The sequence below is a fragment of the Delphinus delphis genome, chromosome 19 (assembly GCF_949987515.2).
Source record: "Delphinus delphis chromosome 19, mDelDel1.2, whole genome shotgun sequence".
In the NCBI taxonomy this organism is placed as follows: Eukaryota; Metazoa; Chordata; class Mammalia; order Artiodactyla; family Delphinidae; genus Delphinus; species Delphinus delphis.
Genome location: NC_082701.1, coordinates 14,352,954 through 14,369,425, shown reverse-complemented (window position 1 = coordinate 14,369,425; position 16,472 = coordinate 14,352,954). Strand labels below are relative to the sequence as shown.

At 37.3% G+C, this 16,472-nt stretch overlaps 1 protein-coding gene and 1 non-coding gene across 2 annotated transcripts in view; one reads left to right on the top strand and one right to left on the bottom strand.

The window, feature by feature from the left end:
• Nucleotides 1–16,472, bottom strand: part of SMURF2 (SMAD specific E3 ubiquitin protein ligase 2) — a 119,361-nt gene that overhangs the window by 36,716 nt on the left and 66,173 nt on the right. The window contains exons 3-5 of the mRNA XM_059997168.1: nucleotides 11,167–11,275; nucleotides 3,992–4,125; nucleotides 1,334–1,399 (exon numbers count right to left, since the gene is read on the bottom strand). Coding sequence (XP_059853151.1) covers nucleotides 1,334–1,399; nucleotides 3,992–4,125; nucleotides 11,167–11,275 — 309 coding nt within the window. The remainder of the gene's footprint in view (nucleotides 1–1,333; nucleotides 1,400–3,991; nucleotides 4,126–11,166; nucleotides 11,276–16,472) is intronic.
• On the top strand, nucleotides 7,254–7,326 carry TRNAG-GCC (transfer RNA glycine (anticodon GCC)). Its single transcript has one exon. It is a non-coding gene; the product is annotated as a tRNA-Gly (tRNA).

Sequence of the window (16,472 nt, the reverse complement as noted above, 5' to 3'; positions counted from 1 at the left end):
TGCTGCACGCAGGCTTTCTCTAGTTGCGGCGAGCAGTGGCTACTCTTCATTGCAGTGAGCGGGCTTCTCACTGTGGCAGCTTCTCTTGTTGCGGAGCACAGGCTCTAGGCGCACAGGCTTCAGTAGTTGTGGCTCACGGGCTCTAGAGCGCAGGCTCAGTAGCTGTGGCGCACGGGCACAGCTGCTCTACAGCGTGTGTGATCTTCCCAGACCAGGGCTCAAACCCGTGTCCCCCGCACTGGCAGGCAGATTCTTAACCACTGCGCCACCAGGGAAGCCCCTGCAATTTCTCTGTCCATGAGATTTTTCTCTTCAAGGTTTTCTACACTTTATCATGTTCATGGAGGAGAATCTAACTCCTTTATTCCCATCCTAATGGGGCAACGCAAGGCCACTAGTGCACTTAAAAAGAGGCGTAACACATGAAAGGTATATTTGTGTATTCCACATTTTTGAGTTTTTAACTTCCTTCTCAATCTAAGAATGACAGGAATTATGAATAACGCTGTAGTGTAGATATTTCCCTGCGATAACCAGAATAGGGCTTTTGTTATGATGCTACTTTGGCAACTCTCTATGAACCTAATTCATTGCCTTGTAAAGCTAAGTCCTTCAAGTCCTTCCTGTAACTAAAACCTCTCTGATAGGTTCATATTATGCAATCATGTTATTCTAAATTCTGCTCTATAATGCAATGGTAAGGTTCCAATTGCCTGTTACTTCTTTAAGAATCTTCAAAGGAGCCCACCTCAGTGCCCTACCATTCTAGGTATCTTGATCAAATCTCAATCTATCAATTCTTAAGATAAGTCTCAGGAAATTTTATACAAAGGGGCCAATTCAAGATAACCCCACTAGCCCACTAAATGCCTTATGAGTAAGGTAACAATTTTTCCCTTTCTCCAATCAGTGCTATACTACCATTCTATTTTTTTCAATTAGTAAAGATTACTTTAAAACTGCAAAGCATTAAACTGGTTTTTCTTACTGAAAAACCAGTTTGAGAATTACTTTCAGAAAACCTTAGTATCATCTATAAAGTCTATCTCAGTGTCCTACTATATTTGTATACTTGTAAAGAATTCCTTCCTAAAGGATCAAGAGTTCTTCACATTAGGAGCCTATTTTTTACATTATTTGTATTTTTTTGCTTTTTTAAAAAATTAAGTTGTCCTAGATTCTGCATCCACTATTTGAATAATTTTACATGACTCATTTAATTCATGCCAATACAATGAAGCTACAGTTACTGTACTTTGATTTTAAAGGTATTTAGAGTTTAGGTCAGCTTAAATAAAGCCAAAATTCACATAACTTTCAATTCCACACTTACCTACTATCTGTCCTCTAACTGTATCATTGTCATTTGGCCCAAGTTTGCATAGATCCAACCTCTGATCTATTTCAAATCAACAACAGCAAAAGGCAAAAAATAAGTTGGTATCAGAGATTCTCACATCTACAGAGTGATAGTAAATTTCTACAATCCACTGGAAATCAGACCAATCATTTAAAGAATTAATCAAGTTTTAATGATGAGACAAATGTTTAAAATTCTCTAACTGCATACATAATATTAGTATAAATGTCTTGACAAAAGTTTTGACAAATTCAGATTTCAAAAACCATAAGACACTGGTGCCAACATGCAGTATTTTCTCTCCAAAGATTTCAGAACACTTCAGTCTAAGTCTTAGCTTGCCACTTAATAGTTTTGTTCTTAAGCAATTTATCCCCAAGTCTTGATTTTCTCGTGTATAATTGTAGTACTTACCTCCTATTAAGGATTAAATCAGATGGTTATGTAAAACTCTTAGCACAGTACCTAGCACATAAGTGTCCAATAAATGTTAGTTGTCATTGTTATTTTTTATCTAACCATTTCACATAACTCCCACACACACAAAGTAAGTATTAATAAGAAGCCAAGTATAAACTAACATAAGGGTTTGAGTTCTGGTACTAACTCATTTAGAAGCAGCTCACTTCTTCTCTCATGCATCATCTATAAAACAGATATAACACTGGCCTGGTTAGTTACAGTAAGGAACAATGTCACCCACTGCATGTTGGTTTTACTTTGATTACAGCACTTATAACTGAATTCTCTTTATAGCTGTATGCCATTTGTCTACTTAAGTAAATCACGAATTGATAAAAGGAGGAGACCATATCTTAAGTTTTTATATTCTCCACTCCAACCTGATAGAATGGAACTACACCAGGTGCTTAATAAATATTACTATACATCAAAAAGGTCATATAAATTACTGCAATGAAACATTCACAAGCAGCAGAAAGAAAATCTGTGCCCCACCTAGCTTATTTTTCCCTTTGCAAAATAAATGGACACTAATAAGACAGCTATACAGTGGACTTGTGCGGAGCAATGCCTCTTCTGTTCGCTCCTTCTAACGTGTCCTGCTCCCTCTGCCAGCAGGCCTTTGCCCTTGCTTCTCAGAGGACAGGATTCATGCCTTTTTCACCTTTCTATCACTGGGGTTTCAAACAGTACCTGACACTTAAAAGGTTCAATAAATGTTGGCTAAATTGAACCAGAAATAAGATCATACATACAACAAGTCTTCAGTTTGCCTGCTGCATTGGGTTAGAATAACATGGTTCATTTTGTTTGTTTGTTTTTTGGGTTTTTTTGGCTGCACTGTACAGCATGTGGGATCTTAGTTCCCCAACCAGGGATCAAACCCATGCCCTCTGCATTGGAAGGCAGAGTCTTAACCACTAGACCACTGGGGAAGTCCCAAAAATTGTTCGTTTTTTATATGCTAGACCTTTTCCAATCCCAACATCTTCTACCTCCTGTTGGTCACCCTGTCAACCCAGAAATATAAGAAATTCTCCGGTGCCTTTAAATTCCCCTCAGAACTTCTAGCTCAATTTTCTCCTTTTTACTTTTTAACAGTAATATTTTTATAACTGGGTTGTGCTATCATACTACATTAAAAGGGATCATCTCTTAATATTATATATCTAACATTCAAAGCTAAATTCAAACTATTTTTATTTATTAATTTCCTTAGCTGGAGTCCATGTGAATTTTTGCTTAGAATAGGCATCTGGACTACAATCCCATGACAACAGCTAGCAATATTTTTTATATTATATAAAAAAGAATTCTGTAGAAAAAGAAAAAATTTTTCTGTTGAAAAAGATATTTCCATCTATGTCCCAATGGAAATACCCCCAAAAAGATGCTCTGTCATCTGGTTACATGAATTACACATACACTAACAAGTCAACTTGTCAACCCAATATAGAAATTGCTTCTAATGTCTTGATCTTGGTCTAATCTTGTAAATGACCAGTTTGGTGAAAAATTAAGCTACAGTTAAGCAGTTAATACAGCTGTCTTACACTCAAAATAATGTCTTACTTTTATAACTTTTAATTTTTCAGAGCAGTTTTATATGTCATTTTTATTCACTAATAATTCCCCTTTAACTGTTACATTAAACACTCCAATGATCTAAATAAAACTCCCTTTATCTCACAAATCCACCTAAACCAGAGATGAGTGCTAAGTAATAAAAAAGACATTTAATACTTTGACACCTTTTTACTTTTTTTTTTTTTTTGGCTGCATCACACTGCACGGCTTGTGGAATCTTAGTTCCCTGACCAGGAATTGAACCCGGGCCCGAGGCAGTGAGAGCACAGACTCCTAAACCACTGGACCGCCAGGGAATTCCCTCTTTTTATTCTTCTGGATATCAGTCATTTCTTAGCACTTATAAATTCACTGGATACTAAGTATCAGCTCTGATTCATTTCTAGGTTTCACATATTTAAAATGTTTCATTCTTTTTAAAAAGTCAACAAAGTAAATTTAGACCAGAAATTTTTACCAATGTTTCAAACACACACAGGAAATTAAGTTTTTAGACCCCTGCCTCCCCATCAAAAAATACACATACGTATATATATTTAAATATGTATATTTAAATTTTTAAAAGCACTAGTATCTACTCACAACCAGTGTCTTTGAGGCGGTTGATGGCATTGGAAAGAAGACGAACACAACCAAGAAATCCAGCACCTTGTTTTTTATGGATCTTCTTGTGATTCCATACACTGATCGTAACTGAATCAGACTTTCCAATATACCTATATAAAACAAAATGACTGCATGAGTAACTTGGCAATTATGAGTAGTTAGTATAAAATTTTTCTTTTGTTTTTGTAGTCTAAAGTCACAAATGTTTGAGTATGGCTAGATAACGCAAAATATGTTTGAATTCAGTCTATCCACAGGACTGAATTTAATTTTTTTTAATTCTAAAGTAAAATCTAAAAAGAATTTTTAATATATTCTTTATCATACCTGCCACTCTCAGACTGAGTAACAATTTTTGTTAGTAAAAAAAAAAAAAAAAAACTATTTTAGTAGCTAGTGTCAAATAATCCTATGGAAGTTTATGATTATTTCTTTCCAAAAACAAAAATCTTAGAAAAACTTTTATCACAGTCACATTTTAAATACACTTCAATGACATGACCTAGTACCTCAGCGAATACTCAGTTCATTTTCAAGAGGCATTGTCAAGGCTGACAGACCAAAAATCTGACATACCTGTTATGTTTTAAAATGCTGTAGAACAAAAGCTGATTGTAACGCTTTTCCCCTGCTTCTCTCCTGTATGCAGGCCTTGAGCGAGCAGGACTCTTGCAGATTTCACTTCACTGCCTGCAGACAAGCAGAGCAGGGGAAAGCGTTACTATTACTTGTCTGTGCATATACCTGTAAGTATGGAGAAGCTCTACCACAGCCAATTGTTAACATGGTGTCATCCCATGCGAAAATATAATAAAATAACATAATTATATCAGTAGAACCCTAAATTTCAATGACTCTAAGAGGTCAAATTTTTGGTCCAGCAACCTTGACCTTAAACTGTCATTCAATAAAGCAGTAATATCAGAAAAATTCACCTGGTATATAAAAAAGCCTAGACCACTTAAGTAAGAACTAAAACTTTTTTAAAATAAATTTATTTATTTATTCATTTATTTAATTTTTGGCTACATTGGGTCTTCGCTTCTGCACACGGGCTTTCTCTAGTTGCAGTGAGTGGGGGCTACTCTTTGTTGCGGGGCACAGGCTTCCCATTGTGGTGGCTTCTCTTGTTGTGGAGCACGGGATCTAGGCGCGCGGGCTTCAGAAGTTGTGGCTCGCGGGCTCTAGAGCGCAGGCTCAGTAATTGTGGTGCACGGGCTTAGTTGCTCCACGGCATGTGGGATCTTCCCAGACCAGGGCTCAAACCCGTGTCCCCTGCATTGGCAGGCGGATTCTTAACCACTGCGCCACCAGGGAAGCCCTAAAACTTTTAAATGAGTAATGTGAAAGGCACACTTGAGGCCCTGGATCCAGCTGTGTTAAAGCATGCCTACCCTTCTAGACTTTTAATTATGCAAGCTAATACTTTTTTTAAAATTTAATGTTTATTTTATATTGGAGTATAGTTGATTTACAATGTTGTGTTAGTTTCAGGTGTACACAAAGTGATTCAGTTATACATATACATATATCTATTCTTTTTCAGATTCTTTTCCCATATAGGTTATTACAGAATATTGAGTAGAGTTCCCTATGCTACACAGTAGGTCCTTGTTGATTATTTTATATATAGTAGTGTGTATATGTTTAATTATGCAAGTTAATACTTTTCAAAAATTAAGCCAATTTGAATTTCATTTCTGTTGCTTGCAAATGAAAAAATCTGGACTAAAATAACATTCAGTATGCATGTATCACTTTTCAAATAGACCTAAACAGATTTAACTTGGCAAATATGTACCTGCATGATATGTAAAAATCCTAGAATCAGAATCAAGTATTAACCAGCTAAATTGCCCCAAACCAAACATTAAAAAAAAAAAAATCACACTAAATCAGTTTCCCAACTGATAAGCCTGATATACAGGTATGCTAAAATATTGGTTCCCTGAGGGCTTAGAGCAGCCCACCCACCAATGGCTTAAGCGTCCTTTTGGGAGGCTGGATGTCAAAGCCCAGAGACACCTTGGGAACATACACTGAAGACAAGGGAGCTTCTGTCAGCCTGTATCCTTGGATGACTGTGTGACAGTGTCTTGCTTCCCTGCCAAATGGACCTTATATACAAAATATACTTCTGTTGTACTAAACCACTGAAAATGTGGTGTTGTCTATTATATCAGTCTATTACATCTAACCAACACAAGGGACAAATCATAAAGGGCCTTGTCAGCCATAGTATGAACTCTGACTTTTACTCTAAGTAAGACAGGAAGCCAATGGAGGATGTGGAACAGGAGAGTAACCAGATTTGATATACGTTTTGACAGGATCATTCTAGCTGCTGTGTTGAGAAAGACTGTAGCAGCAGCAAAGCTAGAAAAGCAAGGACTCTAAGGAGGGGGTCCATAGAAAAACCACAGCCTGTGAGCCAAATCCAGCAAAGCACAGGGTTTTTAGTACAATTTCACTTTTTTTCCCCAAGGAAAAAAATTTTTTAAGTTTGAAGGCCATATTAAAAATACTTACAATGCCTGTATCTCTCCATTCACTTTATCGCTTTTCTAACATAAAGTTATTTTCTATTTGACAGCTTCCTTCATAATCTTTGAACTAGTTTCTTTGCCATTCTTGGCTCCCTCTAAGCCATTCTTCACATTACAGCCAAAGTGTCCACTCTTGGATATAAATCTGATAATACATTTCCCCACTTAAAACACTTTCATTGCTCCCTACTGCTTTTAAGAGAGTATTCAAACTTATTAATAGGCTTTCAAGGACCTTCATGAGCTGGCTCCTGCTTGCCTCTCACTGCTTGTCTTTTACCACACTCCCCTTACCTTACATGTGAACTTACCAATGCTGCCTCTCTGAACTGTTTTCAGAATCACGTTGTCTTTCACCTCTGGGTCTTCACACAGACAGCTTTTGCTTAGAACCTTCCCACCTTCTCCATCCTCAAGTTAACTCCTATTTAGGGTATAAGCCTAAATGCCACTTTTTCTAGGAAGCTCTCCCCAGCTCCTAAATCTGTGTCAAGAAGTTCTATGTATTTCCACAGCACCCTATACAGATTCTCATCACACTGTTTATACTTTCCTATTTCTTGTCTTTATATACCACGTGGCTGTAAGCTTGGAGGACTATGTCTTGTTCACTGTTGTATCTGGGTCCCTGGCTGAATTTAGATCTGATTGAAGCTAAAAGAAATGGCTTTAAATAATCTGATCAAGGGAATTCCCTGGTGGTCCAGTGGTTAGGACTCTGTGCTGCCACTGCAGGGGGCACGGGTTCGATCCCTGGTCAGGGAACTAACATCCCACAAGCTGCGCAGCACGGCCAAAATAAGAAAAGAAAAGAAAGAATCTGATTAAGAACTCAAAAGCTTAGCTACATAGATAGTAGGTAAAGACAAGTGGAACATTTGGAAGAAAAGCTGATGTTGATGAAGCATGAAATAGAATGACTGTGAAGCTTAAAAGGCTATACACTTGGAAAGTCAGGATATCAGGACATTTAACATGTTTATAACCTGGGAGATGTTCACAAAACAGGAGAATTAGCAACCTGTAGAAAACTGAAACCTAAGCCTGCAAGGAGCAATAGACTCCCTGAAACAAGATTACTACTGCCACCAAGCCCCGAAATATTCCCAAACTGTAAGCCCAATATACTCCGATGGTGATGATGAGGCTGAAACAGAATGATAAGTCAAAGTATTTAAAAGGAATGGAAAGTGTAAATCAACTACACCTCAATTTAAAAAATAAAAAAATAAAATAAATAAATGGAATGGAAAGACCTCCTGAATCCTTTCCCCAACCTAATTCATCCTCAAAACGTGGCAGCACTCAGCGAAACTAGGCACAGCTGAGGGAGGAGGTGAAATTCTGTAATAAAAACAGAGTATTAAGAAGAGGTTAATCTAGTGAATGGAGAGACCTCCTAGCATCCCTATGCCGTTCAGATCCATGAACACAAGCATCCAGGAATACAGCCCCCAGGAAGGAGAGAGAAAATTCTGTGCAGAAAATGTCACAGTTACTCCTGATTACCCTACCAAGCTGATCAGCTCTACCCATGGGTAGAGAGTTTCCAATCAACATTTAAGTGCCTCCCCTTAAATATAAAGACAGAAATCCAAACCAAACTAAGAAAAAAAAGGAAATCTGAGAAAAGAGAGGCAATACAACAGAAAAACACTACAATTATAATACTTCTCTCATCAGAGAAGATATTGCGTCTAGGAATAAGAGTAAGTTATGAAAAAGGAACAGTCAGAAAGCAAAATGATATTGGAAATTTAAAATTTGAGAGCAGAAATTACAATAAATAGGAATGCTAGAAAACAAAGTTGGGAAAACAGCCCAAATATTTCATGGTAGTTTTTAATTTTTTACTAGAACAAAAATTTTTTATTATAACTTTTTTTTTTTAACTAAGATAAAATATGAGAGAAAAAGATAGGACAACTAAATGATGATCAATTCAGGAGGGATAACATCCAAATAACAGGAGTTCTCGAAAAAGTAAAAGAGAGAAAGAAATACAATGGAGAAGAGGAAATCATCTATAGATGATTAAATAAATAGAAAAGTTTCTCATAACTCAGGAGTTTAAGTATCCAGATTAAAGTCACAGTATCTAGTACTATATTTCAGATATACCAAGTCCATCATTAAAAAATTTAACATCGGGCTTCCCTGGTGGCGCAGTGGTTGAGAATCCGCCTGCCGATGCAGGGGACACGGGTTCGTGCCCCGGTCCGGGAAGATCCCACATGCTGCGGAGTGGCTGGGCCCGTGAGCCATGGCCGCTGAGCCTGCGCATCCGGAGCCTGTGCTCCGCAACGGGAGAGGCCACAACAGTGAGAGGCCCGCGTACCGCAAAAAACAAAAAAACAAAACAAAACAAAAAATTTAACATCAGGCAAAAACAGCATACCCTGAAATCTTCCAGTGGAAAACAACAATCATGAAGGACCAAAATCAGGATGCCATCAGCAATACTCTAAACTTGCGATGTCCAAAATGGTAGTCACAAGGCACATGTGGCTACTGAGTACCTGAAATATAACTAGCCCAAACTGAGGCACTCTGTTAATGCAAAACAAACTCCTGAGTTCAAAGACTTCGTTGTTTTTTGGGTTTTTTTTTTTAAAGGCCGCACCACGCAGCATGCGAGATAGTTCCCCAACAAGGGATTGAACCTGTGCCCCTGAAGTGGAAGCGCGGAGCCTTAACCACTGAACCTCCAGGGAAGTCCCTCAAAGACTTTGTATAAAATAAACAAAAAACAAACAACTCGATTATTTTATTTTGATATCATGTTGAAATGAAGATATTTTAGATAAATAAAACATATATTAAGTTTAATTTCATCTGTTTCTTTTTACTTTTTTTAATGTGGCTACTAGAAAATTTAAAATTACAGATAAGCTCCCATTTGTGGCTCACATTGTATTTCTATTCAGCAGTGCTGATCTAGACCTAGAAGACACTGGAGTAATGTATTCAAAATTTGAAGGGAAAGTGATGTCTCACCTAGAAGTCTATACTCAGACAAACTATCAACCAAGTAAGAAGACAAAATATATCTTCAGACATAAACTCAAAGAAATTTTCCCCATCTTTGTACTCTTCCTCAAGATAACAATGGAAGACATACTTCACCAAAACAGGGAAGTAGGGGCTTCTCTGGTGGTGCAGTGGTTGAGAATCTGCCTGCTATTGCAGGGGACACGGGTTCGAGCCCTGGTCTGGGAAGATCCCACATGCCGTGGAGCAACTAGGCCCGTGAGCCACAACTACTGAGCCTGCAGGTCTGGAGCCTGTGCTCCACAACAAGAGAGGCCGCAATAGTGAGAGGCCCGCGTACCGTGATGAAGAGTGGCCCCCGCTTGCCACAACTAGAGAAAGCCCTCGCACAGAAATGAAGACCCAACACAGCAAAAATAAATTAATTAATTAATAAACTCCTGCCCCCAACATCTAAAAAAAAAAAAACAGGGAAGTAAACAGAAAAAAAAGAAGTCATTGGACTTAGAAGAGAGAAACGAAATTCCCAACATAATGATAAAGGCAAGTTCCAGGACAACTGTGCAGAAGGTCTTAGAGAACTACCAGTCCAGACTGAAGTAAAGCATAGAAGCTCTAGGAGGGCTATCTCCAAGAAGAAAACAAAGCCAACAGACTATTTCATGTGGTGAACATAAATAAGCAGAGGAGACGTTCAGTACTGTAAGAGAGTTTGTGAATTTCTTAATGAGATGGAAAACTAAACAAATGGCAAAGTTAGACAGTTATTAACTTCATAAAAACAGAAGTTGTCAAGAAAGAAAATGTAATCACTGCACACCACGTGACTCAGTTATGAATATTTACATGATCATAATAGCATAAACACAGAACAATGATGTAGCCGAAAAGGTTCAAATAACTATACAGGAGGACTGGGAGAAGGAAAGGGTCACGTGGATGTTGTAGGAATGGGATGAGAGATAGCAGCTGTAAAAGCTAAATCATTTTCTATGGTAGAAAATGTAAAAATAATACCTAACACGAAATAAATATATATTTATATTAAATGCTATAAATAAGCATGATATCTAGAAGCAGAAGAAAATTCTAGAACAAACAGCCAAAGGTATTGAAAACAGTTACCCTGAGAATTGGAATCAGGAATAAGAATGGGACAGTTAACTGCATTTTCCCATTAAAAGACCTACAGTATCATCTGCTTTTTTAAAAACAGTACATATGCTACTATGATTAAAATAAAATTTAGAAGAAACCATCCATATAAGAAACAAAAAGAATGCCTATGAGTGTACTCCAATTATGATTTCTGATTTATACTTATAACTGACCTAAAGTGAATTAATACCTTTATTTGATTGAAAAAAAGGTGTGTGGGGGGGTTGCTCTATACCGTGTATCCATTTTGTTCTTCATGGGCTTATTAAGCATAGCTCACCTTCCAAAACCAGCTATCAATAAGCCAAAGTACTTTCACACTAGGTTTTGCATCCCTCTGTGAGGACCAAATTACACCACAGATCAAACTCAGATCATATTCAGTGATTCTTTTCAAAGACTATATCAAATAACAGTGATTCCATGTTTCATTTCAAATAAATCGTTTAAACCTACAGGTCATAATGCTGATTCCATTTTGGATCAAGTGTATTCTTCACAGTATCTGTAGAATGGCACTGCCCAGATCCATCAACCACCACCTTAGCAAATGGATCAGGAAGCCCTGTGGGGAAAAAAGGGAGGGTTCTTTTTTAATTAAAGAATATTTTGACATGGAAGATTAATTAAATAAAGATTAATATTTGCTACAAAAGATTATTCCATTCTTCATAAAAAGTTTAACGATAAGCTATAAATGAAAAGTGGTCAATTTTAAAACTAAGATTAAAGTTAACTCTACATTAAATATCAAAAACTACATTTTTTCTTGCTCCTATCTCAAAACACGCTCAGCTTAAACTACCAAAGTCTAGAGATTACTTTATAATGTGTAAGTTATCATAGATCTTTACCAGCCCTTTAACCCCAGAAAGGTGAATGCTTAAAACATCCCTGGCTCTCTTAGAGATTTCCCACGGTCTCCCTTAGTAGCTCATTTAAAGGAAAGAGCTTATTAAAGTTTTCACACAGTAACACAGGCTACAGAGATATCAAATTAGCCAAAAAGTTTTAATGATTAACTATCATGAGTGATGAGAAACTGAAACAAAAAATTTAATATCCTGCCTTAAAAGAGAATACTATCTAATTGGGAAAATTAAAACACCATACACTAAAAACAAAAAACCAAAAAAAACTCCTGAGAATAAACAAGTTTTTGACCATACTGATTATAAAGAAAGCACTTTATAATACTATGTCAGGCACTATTCTAAATGCTTTACATATGTTAGATCTCTTAATCTTCAAAATTACCCCATGGGGTAAATACTACTATTCCATTTTAGTGATGAGGAAACTGAAGGCAGAAAGGGGTTAATTAACTAGCCTGAGGTCACCCAGTAGTAAGTGGCAGAGGCAGGGTCTAAAGTTTAGATTCTAAACCCATGCACACACAATCTGGTTCTTGATTTCATGCACTTAACCACTATGCTGTATCACACCTCTCATTTACTATGTAGTTCAACAGTGAGTACAAGAGCTCAGAAAAGCAGAACAAGTTGAGTGTGAACAATAGAAAAAGGCTTTCTTCTCCCCCGCCCCCCCCCCCCCCCCCCCCCCCGCCTTTCTGAGGGGATGGGACTCATCTGGGCTTTAAAGGACAAACAGGAGGCGTTCCAAGGAGGGTATAACAATATTTGAAGGACTTTGAGGGGTTTAATCAAAGCATTTGTGCTAAGGTGTAAAAGTAAATACTGTTGGAGAGATAAGACGGATCCAGTAAGAGAGGCTTAAAAGTCAGAAAATAAAGGCTTGGAATGACTGAGGTAGAGAACAGGGAGCCACTTTAGACGCTTGAGCATGGCTGTAAATACACTGTCATATTTGTCTACTAGTGGTATTCAGAGAAGGAAAGATTAAAGGTATAGAGAAGCTGTTGTTAAGCTTCATACAGTAGGATGAAGAACGGTAGGATGAGTAGAATTTTAAAAGTCAGGGGATGAAGGTGGAACTAAATAAAATATTGGAGACCACAACAACAGTTTAGATGTGAGACATACTGAGATACTGTAAATTTCCTAGGGACAGCTGAAGACACTAAAATGAAATGTTGGTAAGTGTTGATAATCGCAGAAATTTTGTACCTTGATATATCTATGCTAATTTTTTTAAGTCAAGATACTAATCTGCCAAGATTTAAGGCCAGACAAAAATCACCTAGCCAGTTTCCCACTTCTATGATTCTGTGATCTGTCAACTTCAAATAAGTAAGAAAAGACTAATATTTAAGAGTATTAAGTATTTAAGAAAAAACCTGGCAAGTTAGCATAGCAATCTATTTAACTATATTGTTTAACTAAGTTTAGCACTATTCATATTAGTATTTCAATAATACCTAACCATTTGTAGATGTGTCTAATGGAAGAATACTTTCCCCTCTACCTTCAATAACATTAAGTATTTTTCTCCTGGGAGGAATCCATTTTATCTTGTTCTTTTGTTTCTACCATCTAAACAAATAAACAGATAAATGTATGTCTGCAAGCAAAAACAAACAAAAATCACATTTCTAGCATTCCCTTTAGATGGTGCTTAACTAGTTAAAGAATTAGGACTGAGAAAAACAACATTTTCCACACAGAAGTCACTAGGTGTGGCTTCCAGATCCTTATTTAAGTATGAAAGTCTAAGTCCCATCCTCCTATGTTTCCCTTCTGTTAAATAATACAAAATACAAGCTCTATTCCCTAACAAAAAAATACCTAGGTTTCAACTTACCTGATTATATTATTCTGCAAGAATTTAACTTGAGAGCCAAGTTCTTCCAGTGTAGTCAAAGATATCAAGTTTTCAGAAGTTAGTGAGACCTCTAGCGGTAAATATGAAGTGGCTAAAGTACTTTTTAAAATTTCTCCCCATCATTTCTGAGTCATATAAAATAGCTAAAGCTCAGGAACTTCCTCACTACACTAACGCACTTAATGAGCTGCAAATAATGAAACAAAAATTTCAACTTAAGAGTTACTTACCAGAGAAAATAAAGCTTTATTTTTGATTGGGGAAGAAAAAATACATTCAACCAACCATGTTGCAGCTCACTGACTTCAATTTGGCCCCTATACAAACCTTAACAAAGTACCTTACACACACAGTTTTTACTTAAACGTTGCATAAAAAATGGAAAGAATTTGATACTAATAAAAACATTCTTTTAAAAACACAGATAATGGATAAATGGATAGATAGGTGATAAAGTTAATGGCAGAATCTAGATGATGGGTATTCACTGTAAAATTCCTTATATGTTGCTATGTGTCTGAAATTCTTCCTGCCAAAATTTTGGGGGAAGGGGGATGTACTGTACTTTTATTTTTAAAAGCCAGTAAGTTTGAAAATAGTTCCAAAAAATGCGTTAGCAAAACTTTTCTCAGCAAAGGTAGATACCCTGGAATAAATAGTATTATCTCAAAGTATACAAATTCCAAAAGACAACACATGGCACTGCATTTTTTTCTATAGTTAAATATATTTATATATACACATATATATACTCAGCCTATAGTCATGCTTCATATTAAAATTTACATTTCCCATTCAACATGATTTAAACTGATTTACAAGCAAAAACAACTATATTACAGTATCAATAACTGCATTCTGATCAATAAAGGCACACTCTCACTCAAATTTGATTAAAAGATTTAGGAACTATTACTTAACTCTTTCTCTGAAATTAATGTGGGCAACCCTCAACTTATAAACAGATCAAAAATAAATATAAATCTATCACAGCAGGAGGACCTCCGCCACTGTGAACCTGCGGGATATTCCATCCTTGGCTGAGTCCCTTCTGAAAGCCTCAGGATTGGCTTTCCTGTTTTCCTTTCCAGGGTCATCAAGTGCTTTTTCCATTCTGAGTTTTAAAGATAATCACACAATTTCCCCTAGTTTTCTTATCCCTGAAGCAAGCTCACAACTCAAGAATTTTTATCAATTTTTACTGCTTACAACAATAAAAAAGGGGAAGATTTCCTTCTTTCTTTCACGTACAACTTAAGGACAGATAAAGATCATATAACTGATAATAATCGGCTCTCAGGGGCTTACAGAGAATTAGAGTAAGATTCCTCTAGATTTCCTAGGAAAACTGAGACAAGGATATCTGATATTTTATTGGAGAAGGTGTGTCTTGGGACTCTAGGGGAAGGAAAAGAATTTGGGAAGGAAGGCTAGGAGACAAAACTGAAGAGTTTGTCTTTCAAACCAGACCAGTTGTCTTGGGGAGTATAGAAGCTCTAAGAGTGTGCACTACTCACTTCCCTCCCTCTTCTTGTCACCTGCCTATCCAATCCCATTGGCCACTTTGCAGTCCCACTAGGATAAATCCTACCTTGGATCAACCTTAAGGAGGGTAAAAGGAGTACACATTGGCTATTAGGTTATTAGCAACAGGGATGAGGTGGGTAGTTCAGCAGCAGCCTGTGAAGATAACATTAATTGGTGGCAGCAAGGAGAGAGGTCACACTGGCCTCTCCTCCTGCGACATGCTTTGGGGTAGAAGGCACATGGTACATAAACTGAAAACTGCTTAATTATGTCCCAGATTATCCTATTTAATTGCTTTCCCATATAAGCATAATTTTTCAATTACATAGTTTATGCTATTTTATAAACTTTAATTCAGGTTCTACTCTAGGAAGACTAAGTAATAAAATTTCAAGTGGAATGAATTAAGTATGATTTAAAAATATATCAAGAGCTTATTATTCTTTTAATCAAACACTTGAAAATTAACTAAGTCAGATATTAAATTAGACAGCATACATAGCCAGTTTTTGCTGGCTGATAGGACCTGAATCTAAAAATCTAATGAACTTCTCTATTTCTAACTTCAAATATTTTTACTTATCAAATTTTGCTGGCTTAAAACGTATGGACACCAAGGGGGGAAACTGGCGGGGCGGGGTGGTGGTGGTGTGATGAACTGGGAGACTGGGATTGACATATATACACTAATATGTATAAAACAGATAACTAATAAGAACCTGCTGAATAAAAAAATAAAATTCAAAAAAAATTTTGCTGGCTTGGACTTTTTTGTTTTACTGAAAATCGTATCTTTTTTAATATATTTATTTATTTATTTATGGCTGTTTTGGGTCTTCGTTGCTGCACGCGGGCTTTCTCTAGTTGTGGCGAGCAGGGTCTACTCTTTGTCTTTTTTTTTTTTTTTTTTTTTTTTGCGGTACGCGGGCCTCTCACTGTTGTGGCCTCTCCCGTTGCGGAGCACAGGCTCCAGACACGCAGGCTCAGCGGCCATGGCTCACGGGCCCAGCCACTCTGCGGCATGTGGGATCTTCCCGGACCGGGGCACGAACCCGCACCCCCTGCATCGGCAGGCGGACTCTCAACCACTGCACCACCAGGGAAGCCCAGGGTCTACTCTTCGTTGCGGTGCACCAGCTTCTCATTGTGATGGCTTCTCTTGTTGCGGAGCATGGACTCTAGGTGCATGGGCTTCAGTAGCTGTGGCGCGCTGGCTCAGTAGTTGTGGCTTGTAGGGGCTCTAGAGCACAGGCTCAGTAGTTGTGGCACATGGGCTTAGTTGCTCCACTGCATGTGGGATCTTCCCAGGCCAGGGATCAAACCCAAGACCCCCACATTGGCAAGCAGATTCTTAACCACTGAGCCACCAGGGAAGTCCAAAAATTATATCATTTTTACATAATAATTTAAAGCGAATGTGAAGTATAATATTATAGGGTAAACACACACACGTGAGTGGTACTTCCCAATCTTCCCTCGCAAAACTTAATCCT